Below are 15,103 nucleotides of genomic sequence, written 5' to 3'. Positions count from 1 at the left end.
AATATTTCTAAACAAACAAACAAAGAACCTTATGGTACAGTATAGATAACAAAATGAACTTCGGTATTGGTTGTTGTGGGTTTTTCGGACTCTTTGGCCGTGTTCTGAAGGTTGTTCTTCCTAACGTTTCGCCAGTCTCTGTGGCCGGCATTGGTATTGATAAATGTGCTATTATCCACATGAAAATAGATAAATTCTCAGAAGACAATAACTAAGAGCTCATAGATGGAAGTTTTATTTAGTGCTTAGAGAAGCAGAAAACCAGTAATTCTTTGGGCATCCACAAAAATCTTAATATAAACCACAAGGAATTTAAATTGTTATTCAGAAATAAGTACTTTGATAGAGTACTCAGAACAGAATAAAAATAAAAATTACTGCTGTTAATAGCTGGGCAACCCCGATATGAGCATACAGTGGAAGTATAGTGATCTTGATGACTTAAAGAGAAAAGCCCAAGTCCTCCTAACAAGCTACTGGTGCCATCATCCAAAGGCATGTATGGAGGGCCTTTATCTGCCATGGAGCATGGGCAAGGGTGGGCTTGTGCACATCAAGAATCTTTGTAGAGATCAAATAGTCAAACTTCTAAGCTACCTCCACTTCAGCAGAACTGTAAGGCAATGGAATCCATTACCGTATTTGCTGCCGTACAAGGTGACTGGGCATATTAGATGACCCCCCCCCACTTGGAGGCATGTTTTTGGGGCAAGAAGGGAAGGGAAGCGGGTGGCGGCGGCAGAGGGGAAGGAAAAGCAGCTCTCCAGTGGCGCGCGGTTGAGCGGGCGAGCTGGCTCAGGTGCAAGGGCGAGAAGGGAAGGGAAGTGGGCGACAGAGGAGGAGGAGGAGAGGAAGAAGCAGCTCTCCGGTGGTGCACGGTCGAGCGGGCTCAGCGGCGTGGGGCAGCAGGCTCTGGCCACTCAGGCATGGCCGGCTTTGCTTCCCTTCCTCCCTCCAGACCGACCGCCTGCCTGACCGCCTGCCTTCCTCTCCGGCCGGCACAGCCCCGTGTCACTTACTCAGTGGTGGTGGCAGCGGCGGCACCTCCTTCCTGGCCCAAATGAAATGCACCCAGCGTACAAGACAACCCCCCCCCCACTTGGAGGCATGTTTTGGGGCCAAAAAAGTCATATTGTATGCCGGCAAATACGGTACTTCGAAAGGTGATGAGTGCTCCAACACTGGAGGCATTGAAGAGAAATTTAGACAACCACCTGGCAGATATCCTTTGATTTGTATTCCTGCACTGAGCAGGGAATTGGACTTGATGGCCTTCCAGCTTCTATGATTCTATGATAAAAGAAAACATTCACATATGACGTGTGATACAGTTTCATCTTCTTCAAAATTTGCTGTTTACACTAAATCCTTGAATATTAGCTTTCATGACATTAGTTTGCAGTTCTTGTATTGTTGTTAAATATAAGACACAATCTTTGATTGCTATTATATAGCAGATACACATTTCAACAAAAATCCTAAGTTTCAGTTAAATATCAGTGTGTTGTTATTGTTAATCAGGCACATGGCACAACAACAATTTCACGGGGTCATTGTCTGTTGTCAGCAGCATAGAGGAGTTTCAAGTGGTGTGAAAATTCTCTTGGATTAATGTAAGGGAGAATGTTTCACACCAGGTAAAGTCTGTGTTCATCTTTCTGAACCATTTCTTGTATGAGTAATACACGTCGAATACTGGCTGAAATCCTGCTTAGCATAGTGAGTCACACTACAATAGACCCATTGAATTAGTGGAAATTTGATGAATCAACTCATCTATAAATTCCATAGATTCAAATGGCCCTTACTCTAGTGCGTCGTATTATGCTGCAGAAGGGGATTTCAGCTATTGTCTTGGGTGGAATTATGTGTAAAATGTGTATAGTATTAGCCCCAATGTGGAGGCATCTTCAGGCATCTTCACTGTCAGACTGAAGCACTCCTATAGGCAAACTGTAAAAAAATTGAGGCACAGGTTGATTGTTCGGTGTGGATTCAAGAAAGATCTCACTCCCATAAGTGTACTTTTCAGAAAAGAGATCCTTTCTTGAAACTGAAAGGTGACTTATTATTTATTTATGCTTATTTCAGAATGTGTTTTCTGCCTTCTTGTTCATGACCATTTTCAGGGCAGAATGCAAGATTAAACTAGATAATACAGTGGTGCCTCGCTTAACGAGTGCCTCGTTTAGCGATGAATTCGCATAACGATGTGTTTTTTTAGAAAATAATATGCACTGTATAACGATGTTTCCTATGGGCGATTTTCGCTTAGCAAAGTTTGGGACCATGCTTCGCATAACGAATGCAATTTTAGGTCCCCTGCTTCACTTAACGATGTTTCTTTTTTCAAGAAAAAAAATTCACCATAAATTAACGAAAAGTCAGATCAAAGCCAAATCAGGTTTGCACACGACTTAGGGGGTCCTCTAATGAATCCAAGCATTTAGAACAGTTGCTGAGTCTTCGTTAATTTTTTGCGAATTTTTTCTTCCCCCATAGGAACCAATGGAGCTGTCAGATTTTGACAGCTGTCAAAAGTTGGGGGGAAAAATTCACCATAAATTAATGAAAAGTCAGATCAAAGCCAAATTAACTTTTGCATCCGTTTTAGAGGGTGCAGAAGCTAATCCAAGCATTTAAAACCATTTTTGACCCTTTTATGACACACTTAAATTTGCAAAAATTGACTTTGCAAAGCCATTGAAATGCATTGAGTCAGCTTCAATACATTCCAATGGAGGAAACATTGTATCGTTTAATGATATTTCCTATGGGTTTTTTCGCTTAAGGATGGCAATCTGTGCCTATTGGAACGGATTAACCGGTTTCCAATGCATTCCTATGGGAAATGGTGTTTCACATAACGATGTTTCACATAACTTTTTTTTTTTGGAACCAATTAAAATCGTTATGCGAGGCACCACTGTACATAAAATTATTTATTTATTTATTTATTTATTTATTGGACTTATATACCGCCCCATAGCGCTACAAGCACTCTCCGGGCGGTTTACAATTTAATTATACAGGCTACACATTGCCCCCCCCCCAGCAAGCTGGGTACTTATTTTACCGACCTCGGAAGGATGGAAGGCTGAGTCAACCTATAATACAGTCTTACCATAGCAAACAGCAACAATAAAATATTTAGATTTGGAATCCAAAATGGGGGAAAGAACAGAATGAACATACAAATGTAAATATATGTACAGTGCTTTTAAAAAATAAACAAAGATAGGCAGTTTGACTTAAGTCTTCCATTTTAACACATTTCCCTATGATGGTGCACATAGTAGAGGTGCCTGTCCTTTTTCTGCAAGAGTTGAAAGCTTGCATTCTGTACAATTAACCATGCTGCAGGGAAGTGAATATAAAATGGATATTGCCATGCTTCTGTATTTTACATTCCATTGTATGGTGTACTCATAGAGTTTGCTGGTTTTCTTCAGTTAGGCATCTCCTGGCCACCAAATATTTAATTAGAAACAAAAATCAGAGTTGCTTAAATGCACAGCGGGAAAGAAGCATGTAGGACTTCTTACTCAGTAGCATGTTGTATTAGACCAAATTACAGGAAAATGGTCTGTTGACTCACCCGCTGTGCTTTGAGTACACAGTAATTGCAGGAAAAGTCTTGCCTGTGTTGGTACACAGTCACTTCAGCCTGAGGTCAGCTGGCTGTCTGCATTTGGCAACCCATAGAGGATTTGGCTGTTGGCATGCTACTTCAAATATCACTTTCCCTGCCTTTGCAGTGGTCTGTAAAATGCCAAACTCTTGAGCACAGTAGCATATGGCTCACAACTGAAATCACCTTGTAGTGAGGTGGAAATTACAGGAGTCTGTCCAGGTTCAGGCTTTTGTGAGGTGTCTCTCCAAAGCAAAAAAAAAAAAAAAAAAAAAAGCAAGGAGCCCCCCGGAAAATTATTTTATTTAATGAGCTGAAGTGCTGTAGCTTCAAAACCTTTTCAGCTCCATACTCCCAAATACAATTCTAGTGCATTAAAACACTAAACACTCTGCAGCATTATGGAATCCAATGTTAGCTATGCATCTTGCTTTCTCAGTTCTTGGATTGTAGCTATTATTGCTCTCTAGAATTTAGAAAACACAATACACTTCCATACTGATCATTCATTAAATCAGTGAAAATTTACAGTTCTTCTCAACATGTTGCCCATCAGCAGTTGGCAGTAAACAACTGAGTGAAAAATCCAGGAGATGCTAAAATATTTAAGCAAAAACTCTATATTGAATAAATCCCTGGCAAACTATTCCACCCTGTACACTCTGGTGAGAATGTTTAAATGCAGAGAAAATAATCTGGTTTTGCTGAATGGAGCACTAAACTTCTATCATTTTACTAGAAACTTAGGAACTCCTGTGAGAGGGAAATTGTGTGCCTTCTTGCTTCATCTCTGTCCCTTGTTGGCTCCCTACCATGTTCCCTGCTGTCTGGCTCTTGGAAGCTGCAATCTTCTACCCTCATTTCCTGCTGTGAAACAGCTGACGGGCAGCTGTGAGGGCTGGAGCTGGCTGGTTCTTGAGAGCAAAGGCAAAATCTGCTGTGGCTTGATGTGTATACAGAGAGAAGGGCAGTAAAAATCATCTTGTTGTGGAATGTTTCAAGGCCAGAATTATGGCCTTGAATGTCAGTTGGCTTTTGACCTTTTTCAGAATGATAAATTCTTATTTCATTTTTAAATAATGTCATATTAATTACAATAATTAAATGAAAGGGGCATCTGCTCTCATTATATGTATTATTATTGTGATCTTGTTCTGATGCACTGGAAGCCCTAGTTTGGCAGAGCAGTAGACCAATAGCTTGTAATTAGAGATGGGCACAAATTAAACGATGAACCAGAAAAAAAATGATTTGGTTCATGGTTTGGTTTATACAACCCGTTTTGCTGCAATGAAATGAAGCACCAAACTTTTTTCCGCTTCTTTTTCAGTTTGTTTCCCCCCCGCCCCAAGTTCATTATACCTTAATTGCCTTTTCAGATGCATTATCCACTCTACACCTATCTGCCAGAATACATTTTGCTTAAACATAAAGCAGTGGATCCAGTTTTTGGCGTACTTAGAGTAAACTCATTAAAATAAATGCCACATATTTCAATGGTAGACTTTATAATCGTAATTTAGAAGAACTGAAGTGTAAAAAGAGTACTTATTTTAGGCTTAGATTATTAAAAGTTGACACAGTGAGCCTGTAAATTTGTATACTTCTTAACAGTCTTAACAGCTTTTTCAGTTCAATGATTAGCAGTCTTTGGGTAGCCTGGATTTGTTGGTGAAATAAGGCTTTGTTGTGTCATAACTTCTTCTAACCTATAACCATCATTTAATTGGAATGAATTGACTACTGCCAACATTCTAAGTCAGTTCAGATGACCTTCTTCTTCTGTCTAAAGAGAAAACATATCAGGGGAATGGTATTGGCTAACCTGCTTCCAGCAAAAATTGAATTTGTTCGGGCAGACTCCCTTATGACCACCCGCCCCCCCTCTTTTTCTGTTTGCCTTCACGTGGATCACTCCTAACTGAGATCTGACCTAGAGAATGGAAAAGTTAGTTTATTTGCCTATTCTAGTCTTACTTGAAAAATGTCAAACCCTTAAGTGTTTCATAGCTAAGGCAAGAAATAAAATCTCCTGAATTCACTGATCAAAATTTTGTATACGCTGTATATGGTGCTGTTTCTTATCTTCTGCTACTGTCAGTGTTGTAATGTTTCCTTCCCATGCACGGAAAAAGAACTAACATTGTTTTTCAGGTATCCATAAGTGTGGTTTGTCCCTATAGCATAGCGGATCATTTATTTTTTCTTTCTTTATTTGCAGTGGCATGCACTGTCCCGCGAAGAACAAGCTAAATATTATGAACTAGCTCGGAAAGAAAGGCAGCTACACATGCAGCTCTATCCAGGCTGGTCTGCAAGGGACAACTATGTAAGTTCCTCATTTGAACTTTCCTCAGTTGTATTTGCTGCAGTTAAAGGGCCAAGGAAGCAGCTGGTGGGCATTGGCTTTGGGTTTATTTTTTAATTCTGTTTTTACTTTCTTGCCTCTTTCTAGATAATTTTCACATATCTCCAACTGATCCTGAATGTGTTTTTCTGGTCAGCTTTATGCCTTGAGACAAATACATGGAAAAGCTATTAAACAGTAGATAGTTGGTATGCAAACATGATGATTTGCATAAGGGGCAACATGATGCTGTATGTGGGTAACGAGTAGAGATGGGCATGAACAAATGTTGATTTGTTTTGATTCATGATTCACCAAGATAAACAAATAACGAATTATGAATTTACCATTTTTTTTCCTGACGAATCAATGAATTGGTTCATCAATTTGTTTTTTACTTTAAAACTTTATAAAATGCCGCCAAGCACCTAGAGACTCCAAGCTCACATGAAAGCTTCCCCTGACTCTCCTTTACAAGCCCTGCAAGTTTAGTGAAGTTTGGCTTTTGAATATCCAGGTTATATGCTTGTATGGAGGGCACCCCGAGGAAGGTTCCCTCCAGGCACCCAGAGACACCAAAATCACAAAGAAGCTTCTACGAACTCTCCTCTAGAATCCCTCCAAGTGTGGTGAAGATTGTGTTTCAGGCATCGATGTTATACACCCACAAAGTGGGTCCCCCCAGAAAAGTGCCCTTTAGCAAGTGGCTTGGGGATATACCCAATCTTTGCCAAACTTGGAAGGATTGTAGAGGAGAGTCAAAGGAAGCTTCTGTGCAATTTTGGTATCTCTAGGTGCCTTGGGGGCCATTTTATAGCCCAATGAATTGACAAAAAATTGCTAACAGTTCACTGATTCGTATTCATTGGGGGCATTTATGCACCAAAATTTAGCATTTTTTGATTCTGATTCATTTTTTAATTCATGCCCATCTCTAATGACAAGCCCAGCTTCCCCCAGTTCCTCTTCCTTTGATGTTTTGGTCCCTCTCTGTTCCTCTTGGTCCCTCCCCTTCATCTTTAGGTGAGGTGGCCATTCGTGGTCTACTACCATCCCTGCAGTTTGTAACCCTTTCCTCTCTTTCTAGCCATTTCTGTGCTTTCCTCCCTCTTTCCCTTCAGAAAGAAGGTTTGTAGAGGACTCTGTTCCTCCCTGTCTCGTCTTTTGGCACTTTCAGCTTAAGGAACTCTCCTGACCTTAGGTCTTCTTTAATGACTCATTCCCAACCCTCGGGAAGCTCTGTTTGTCTTCCTTTCCATTGTGTACCTGGCTTTCTTTCCACATTTGCTTCACCTTCCTCTTTCCTCCACCACTAACACAACTTTTCTCTTCCTTCTGATTTTCCTCCTCATTCTTCCCCTCCTTCTCTCTTCCTACTCCATTTTTAAAATCTCTTCTCATTTTCAGCTTCTCCTTTTTTAACTATTTTTTCGCCCGGCTTTTGACTGGACCCCATGTTTTAAAAGTGGCTCCTTTTCTGGACTTTTGATAAGAGTCTGGGCTATGGGCTCTAAGTAGGGATTCAATCTCTAATATTTCTATGCCCATCTGTATTTGGTAGCTGGAGGTTTCGTATCCCTCTGCTTCTTGGGGAGGGGATGGTATGCTAACAGGGAGACTACTCTCCCTATTGCCCTTCTCACAAAGAGTTTTTTTATTAATGCATTTGCCACTTACTCTTTAAAACAACTTTCTTTCTTTCTTTCTTTCCCTCTCCTTCCCACTGAAATTCTGTGCTGAAGACAGCAAAGAACAATTTGTCTGAGATTTAGCTAAGACTGAGTCTTGATTAATCCTAAATAAAGAATTCAAAATCCAACCTAATCTCCTACCTAGTCCTGACCTTGGAAATGCAGTCCCTCACACATAGATGGAGATTTCAAGCAGTAGTTGGCTTTATCCATAATACAATATACCTAGGTAATGCCAGATAAGTAGACATGTCTTCAAATCAAACTCCACAAAAAAACCCAATGAGTATCAAAGAAGAGAGAACCTCTTTTACCTAGACCTTCTATCCATTGAATTAAATCATATGTTTAGTCCCTTTTGAAAACTGTGTTCCATCTCAATGAATGATAATCAAATGGGAGAAAAGGCGGTAGTGGGCCATCCAAGTATTGAAGGTGGGAACATATGTAGATTTTTCATCTGACTATATCAGCATCAAGAACATGTACCCTAGAATGTTTCAGACTCTTCCCAGACAGAAAATATATTGCTGCATTTTCAGATGAACAACTGAATGACTGATTGTTTCAGGCAGTCATTAGTACCTATTCCATTAAAACTATCAGATGCACTACTATAAGATGTCATAATAGGAGTCACTTGAATTAACTTTCTTAAGGTGGAGGATGTAATAAGCAAAAAGAAATTAAAATTTGTGCTGAGAATGCACACAATACAGTGCTATACTGTATGACATAGAAACATGGATTTTAATCACGTTGAACTTTGCCATTTGCATATTACTGTTCATTACAGTAATTAGCCATTTTGAACTGCAATATTTTTGCCAACACCTCAAGTAGTCACTGTATTACACATGAATAGGACTTTTGGCAAACCAATCCTTTTCTAGAACATAAAGTCATGTTTTCAAATACTGTTTTAGTTTATGACTAATAATAATCAAGTGGGCCTTAGAAGTCAAGTGGGCCTTAGAAAGCCTGGCTAACAACAAGGCCAGTGGAGGTGATGGCATTCCAGTTGAACTATTTAAAATCTTGAAAGATGATGCTGTTAAGATGCTACATTCAATATGCCAGCAAGTTTGGAAAACTCAACAGTGGCCAGAGGATTGGAAAAGATCAGTCTACATCCCAATCCCAAAGAAAGGCAGTGCCAAAGAATGCTCCAACTACCGTACAATTGCACTCATTTCGCACGCTAGCAAGGTTATGCTCAAAATCCTACAAGGTAGGCTTCAGCAGTATGTGGACCGAGAACTCCCAGAAGTACAAGCTGGATTCCGAAGAGGCAGAGGAACTTGAGACCAAATTGCTAACTTGCGCTGGATTATGGAGAAAGCCAGAGAGTTCCAGAAAAATATCTACTTCTGCTTCATTGACTATGCGAAAGCCTTTGACTGTGTGGACCACAGCAAACTATGGCAAGTTCTTAAAGAAATGGGAGTGCCTGACCACTTTATCTGTCTCCTGAGAAACCTATATGTGGGACAGGAAGCAACAGTTAGAACTGGTCATGGAACAACTGAGTGGTTCAAAATTGGGAAAGGAGTACGGCAAGGCTGTATATTGTCCCCCAGCTTGTTTAACTTATATGCAGAATACATCATGCGGAAGGCTGGACTGGAAGAAACCCAAGCCGGAATTAAGATTGCCGGAAGAAATATCAACAACCTCCGATATGCAGATGATACCACTCTGATGGCAGAAAGTGAGGAGGAATTAAAGAACCTTGTAATGAGAGTGAAAGAGGAGAGTGCAAAAAACGGTCTGAAACTCAACATCAAAAAAACTAAGATCATGGCCACTGGTCCCATCACCTCCTGGGAAATAGAAGGGGAAGATATGGAGGCAGTGTCAAATTTTATCTTCCTGGGCTCCATGATCACTGCAGATGGAGACAGCAGCCCTGAAATTAAAAGGCGCCTTCTTCTTGGGAGGAAAGCGATGACAAATCTTGACAGCATCTTGAAAAGCAGAGACATCACCTTGCCAACAAAAGTCCGAATAGTCAAAGCTGTGGTTTTTCCTGTCGTGATATATGGAAGTGAGAGCTGGACCATAAAGAAAGCAGACCGCCGAAGAATTGATGCCTTTGAATTGTGGTGCTGGAGGAGACTCTTGAGAATCCCCTGGACTGCAAGGAGAACAAACCTATCAGTTCTGAAGGAAATCAACCCTGAATGCTCACTTGAAGGACAGATCCTGAAGCTGAGGCTCCAGTACTTTGGCCATCTCATGAGAAGAAAAGAGTCCTTGGAAAAGACCTTGATGTTAGGAAGGTGTGATGGCAAGAGGAGAAGGGGACGACCGAGGATGAGATGGCTGGACAGTGTCTGCGAAGCAACCAACATGAACCTGACACAACTCCGGGAGGCAGTAGAAGACAGGAGGGCCTGGCGTGCTCTGGTCCATGGGGTCACGAAGAGTCGGACACGACTAAACGACTAAACACACACACAATAATAATCACTCCTTATCTTATTTATAGTGTTGGGTTCTTGTGAGTAGTTTCTTAAGATATTTTATACCCAGAAATAATATTATTGTGATTTGTATTGGGAATACTCCACACACATCATTCAGCTACTGTGTGTTGCAAAACTTAATTCACTGTGAAGTACGAAGATCAGTAAATGATCTTCCATTCTGCATTGAAACCTGCACAGTTCTTTGTTACTGAATATTGATGAAACTGTCTCAAGAGTAATCTCTGCAGTATCTTAGAAATATAGAGTTGTTTTATATACTGGATATAGATATATAGTGTTTAGGAAAAAATGCAAATATAATGTTATATGTGGAAGTGATTAGAAATGGCTTTTAATAGTTTATTGCCCTAAAAATAGTATGTCATTTGGAAGCAATACGATTATTGCTTTTCTAAACAGACTTTCATGATTTTTCTTGGTTTCTGTAGGGAAAGAAAAAGAAGCGAAAGAGAGAGAAGCTACAAGAGTCAACATCAGGTGTGTTTTATAGATAGATATTGGTGTTACTATTTAGAGTTCTTTAAAAACAAAGTATGTTGTTTAATACTTTGGTTATATTTCTTGTATAAAAAGTCTGTAACTATTTGTATATACTTTAACAGCACTTTTCCTTATTTAAAAATTAGCGTCTTCATTGCTCTTGTCCTCCTGTGCCCAGTTAACAAATGCATTATGAGGGAATGGATGAAATCAAGACCTATTCTATTTGTTTCAGCATCTGGAATAAGAGAACATCTCCATTTATTTGGAGGCTGTTACAGGTTCATAAACCAGAGATTAGCTGATAGGACCTATGGGTGCAGGTTCTCATAATTTTCTCCTACTTGCTGATTGCATGGCTGTACTGAAAAAGAGAAAGAGTGTTTCCAGCAAGACAGCCAAGTCTGCGTGATTTTGTCATATAGGCACTCTGGCTGTGGGTTGTGGCAACTGAAGTTTGTTTTCAGAATTGCCAACTCTTTGCCCGCAGATGTAGACAATGCCAGCTGACAAGCAAGGCAGTAATCAAGAGTTGACTTCTGTGCTTCTTCTCCTTATGGAGCCTCATCTAGCTTCAATACACACCACCTAGAAATCTCTTCTTACATGTGTGTTTGCCTTTTCTGCCTCTAGTGAACTCCAGAATAATGGAGCATACTTCCCTCTTCCACCTGCTGAAACAGGTAGCAATAGAGATCTTGCATCAACACATTTTCTCAGGGTGGAGATATCTCATTGATGGAATGTATGAAATATACAAATTCTGACTGCCCTTGTGTAATTTTTTTAGGACACTAGAAATGGTCTTAGCAGCTGCCTGATATATCAGCTCCAAACATCAGTGAGGTCCTTTCACATCTTTCTTTTTCTTTTATTAAATACATATATTAAACAAAACAAAATGGCTGGTATAAGAACCATGAAAGTCAGAGGAAATCAATCGGCAATCCATATTCTAGCATAAGACCTTTTATTTGGGGTGTGCAAAAAATCTTTAATGAAAATTTGTTAAAGAACAACAATCTTCTACAGGTGCAGCCCCACGAATGACAGCTGCCTACATCTGAAGCATGGTAAGAGTTATTTCTAAAAGCCTTTCTGCTAAATTGACAAAAATAACAACTTGTAACACTTTCTCACTTTTAACTCTTGAATAAATCATGGATTTATAGCACATATATTCTAAAAGTGCTTTGTCCTCAAATGAATGTTCTTATGATTGATGGTTTTTATACCGGCTATGTATTTTAGCCCCAATGCTTGTAAATTTTTGGTTTAACTTATACTTTCTAACAAGACATACCTCACTGATTAGCTACAAGTCTGTTGGTAAAGCACAAGAATTATCACTATTCAGCAGCTGAACCATTCTGGCTGGCAACAAACTTTTAAAAAAGACACAAAAACAACTCCACAACACCCTCCCCCTGACTCATTAGAAACAAATTAGAGTGATTTCTTAGCATTCAAATCAACTTGTTCTAATGGCTAGGTGAATAATGCTGACTGAGCAGGGCAGGCAGTATCGGTGTGAGATTCTCATGAATTATTTCATGTAAATTTCATATTTATAAATACTATAATGAAGTGATTCTATATGTCAGCTCTTGGGACTTTATTCTTCCTTAATTGTGCTAAGTGCTAAGTGTGGGGAAGGCTGCAGGAATACTCACAGGAGAATTAAAGCTGCAAAAACTAAGGTAGATATCTGAGTTAATGGCAATGATGATGGTTATCTAAATGTCTCCCTTTCATTTTGCCATCAACTCGGGCTTAAATAATGGGCTCATCAGCTGCTCTTATTCACAAATTTTCAGCTAAGAATCTTTGGTTTACTAGCAAAACACTAGAAGTACTGTATGCTCTATTTCCAGGAATTGAGATTTAAAGAAAATTAAGTTCTGGAAATGGTTGTGTTTTTCCTCCCAAAAGGTGCTAATATTTAATAGATTAAACACAATATGTTATCAGCCTTTTGTGTACATTTTTCTCACTTTGTTCTTTTGTTTGCGTCCTAAATGCCCTCTACTGGTTCATTTGCAAATACAGGTTTTATATTTATCTGTTCCTTAAGCTCATTTTATGAAAGGAAATGCAACAGTAAGCATGACTAAAATATATTTAAATATATATATTTAAACTACATGATTGTTTTTCTACATTTTCCTGCACTGGATTTGAAACTCAGTGATCTAACAGTAGTGAATGTTATATTTCTAATGGAATAATTACTAATACCTTTTTCCTACACAAGTCAGCCATAGCTTTTGAATATTTAATTATTATCTAGTGACCTTATGCATACAAAATGTCAGCATGTACTCCAGTTTTTAAAAATAGCACATTATAGTTGACTAATTAATGTCAAGTGAGATGAAGTAACTATGTATATATACCTACTCACTAGCCATATCTTACAAATTGTGTTCCATGTTGTTCTATGTTGTATCTTGAATATTGAGACATTCATATTTTCCCGTCAACAAATTAGAGTTATCTGAGTCCTGGAAAAGCAGATATTGCAAAAACAGATGCAGTCCTATGAAAATCTCATCCAACAGATAAGCAACCTTGGTGATATACATTAATTATCTAAAAAAGCATTTTGAGTTCAGAAACCAGTTGAGATTTAGCCAAGAATATCCGGTGCCCATGGTGATTAACTAACCCAGATAATTCTAATGAACTGCTGTTGCTCATCTTCTTGACCTTGCAGGGCAGTTTAGGAAAACCTTTGAACCTTTCCTCCTTTTCCCAGTTGCACCCCTCTCTGCCCCCCATCTCCAAATGCTATGAAATGCCCACCTCTTGGAAGCAGGATGAATTATGCAAAAAGTAGATACATATAAATTGGCTTCATTTTCATAATCCTGTTCACAGAATTTGGGTTTCCCTGGCACTGTGTACACACAGCTGCTGTTACAGTTTGCCACGAGCAGAACACAGGACCCAGAAGTACCCACCAAATATGATGGGCCTGTGGGATACGTTTTGCAAAACAAATGTAGATGATAGGTAGAAGCCCACTGCACTATAGGAATGGGCAGACTTTAGGCTTGTGGGCGTTTATTTTGTTTTTTGCCAAAATCTCTAGGATCACCAAATGGGCCGAGGTGAAAACAGTAGCTCAGGAAGGTGGTCAGAGAATAAACAGAGTGAATGCTTGACCCATTTTTTCTTTTATTTTAATAATAAATTGAAATTGAATTTGCACAGATTCTTTTGGGCATAGCGGTGCATAGATCTGCTCTGGATTCGCTCTGGATTCCTTGCCTTTAGCAATCTGATCTACATGGAAAGATGCTCTTTTTGTTTTCGTTGCATCATGGAGAAAAACCATCAGCAAAATATTTACACCTCTCAGTGGTTTAACCATCACTTCTTCACTGCTCAGAGCATAGTGACCTACAGCAATGATCTGCATGTCTGTTATATATAGTATCTTCAATCTGGTTGCAGCTCTCGCACACTGATATACTGGACACTGTGTTCCTTTATTTTGATGGAGATTTAGTTGAATCTCCTGTTGTACAGACCTACAGTATGCCCACAAGTAGTGTATTAGACACAGCTGTGGTCATGGTCTCTCTAAAAATGTATTGTAGGATTCTGTAAGATGCATCTAAGGAAAATGCCAGCACTATCATGGAGGGGAGGGTTGGAGTACTTCTTTTGCCAAGAAAAAGGTCCCAGTGTTTTTGGCTTCATCATTTAAGAAAACAAATGTAGTAAGAAGAGGAACATGGTAAAATTGTCTGTGGTGGGAAGAAAGTAGATGGACTAAGGTGTGAGGAAACATTATGCAGTAGGACCCCCATATCTGTGGAGGATCAGTTCCAAGTTCCCCCCCACATGGACGCTTAAAAATGCAGATAATAGCAAATTCTATTATAATAGTAAATGCTATACATAGCATGGTCTCTGACTCCCTTTCATTGCCAGTTCTGGTAACTTTGTCATTAAAATATCGGGGTGGGGTTCTTTTAATATTTTTAATATTTTCAGACCGTGGATGAGTGAATCAGTGGAAACTGATCCTGTGGATAAGGAAGTCCTACTCTAGTAGAATATGGTCAGCAGGTCTATCAGATACTCTGTTTCCAGCCCATTAAATATGCATTTAAAAAAAACAATAAGAACTCGGGGGTCAATCAGACAAGCATTATACTGTAGCTCACTATTTGGCTCGCTTTTGGTGTGGCTTCATTTACTTTGTTTTCTGGTGACCATATGTGTTCTAAATAGAAACAGTCCATCTCGCCTCTTTTGTGAGCTGTTCCACTCCTTTCTTACACAGCACTAGGGCTGCAGGCTTTTTTTGTTTTTTGTTTTGTGCAATTGGAAACACTCCTAATTATCTCATTCTGCAGCTTTTGTGGTTGCTTAATTTGTTCCCAAATAGACCTGTGGACTGCATTCTCTTAGGTAACAACCTTGTGATGTATGCAATAGGTTGCGATGT

At 39.4% G+C, this 15,103-nt stretch overlaps 1 protein-coding gene across 5 annotated transcripts in view; it reads left to right on the top strand.

Annotated features, from left to right (window-relative positions):
• Nucleotides 1-15,103, top strand: part of LEF1 (lymphoid enhancer binding factor 1) — a 131,490-nt gene that overhangs the window by 98,549 nt on the left and 17,838 nt on the right. For 3 of the 5 annotated variants that reach the window (XM_078376570.1, XM_020796390.3, XM_020796391.3), the window contains 2 exons: nucleotides 5,853-5,960; nucleotides 10,590-10,638. In XM_078376570.1, the coding sequence (XP_078232696.1) occupies nucleotides 5,853-5,960; nucleotides 10,590-10,638 (157 nt within the window). Of the gene's footprint in view, nucleotides 1-5,852; nucleotides 5,961-10,589; nucleotides 10,639-11,673; nucleotides 11,715-15,103 lie in introns of all 5 variants that reach the window. The other 2 variants (XM_073001827.2, XM_078376569.1) reach the window with 1 other exon arrangement.

This window comes from Pogona vitticeps, chromosome 5, assembly GCF_051106095.1.
Source record: "Pogona vitticeps strain Pit_001003342236 chromosome 5, PviZW2.1, whole genome shotgun sequence".
In the NCBI taxonomy this organism is placed as follows: Eukaryota; Metazoa; Chordata; class Lepidosauria; order Squamata; family Agamidae; genus Pogona; species Pogona vitticeps.
Note: the sequence above shows the minus strand (reverse complement) of the source record. Positions and strands in the feature narration are given on the sequence as shown.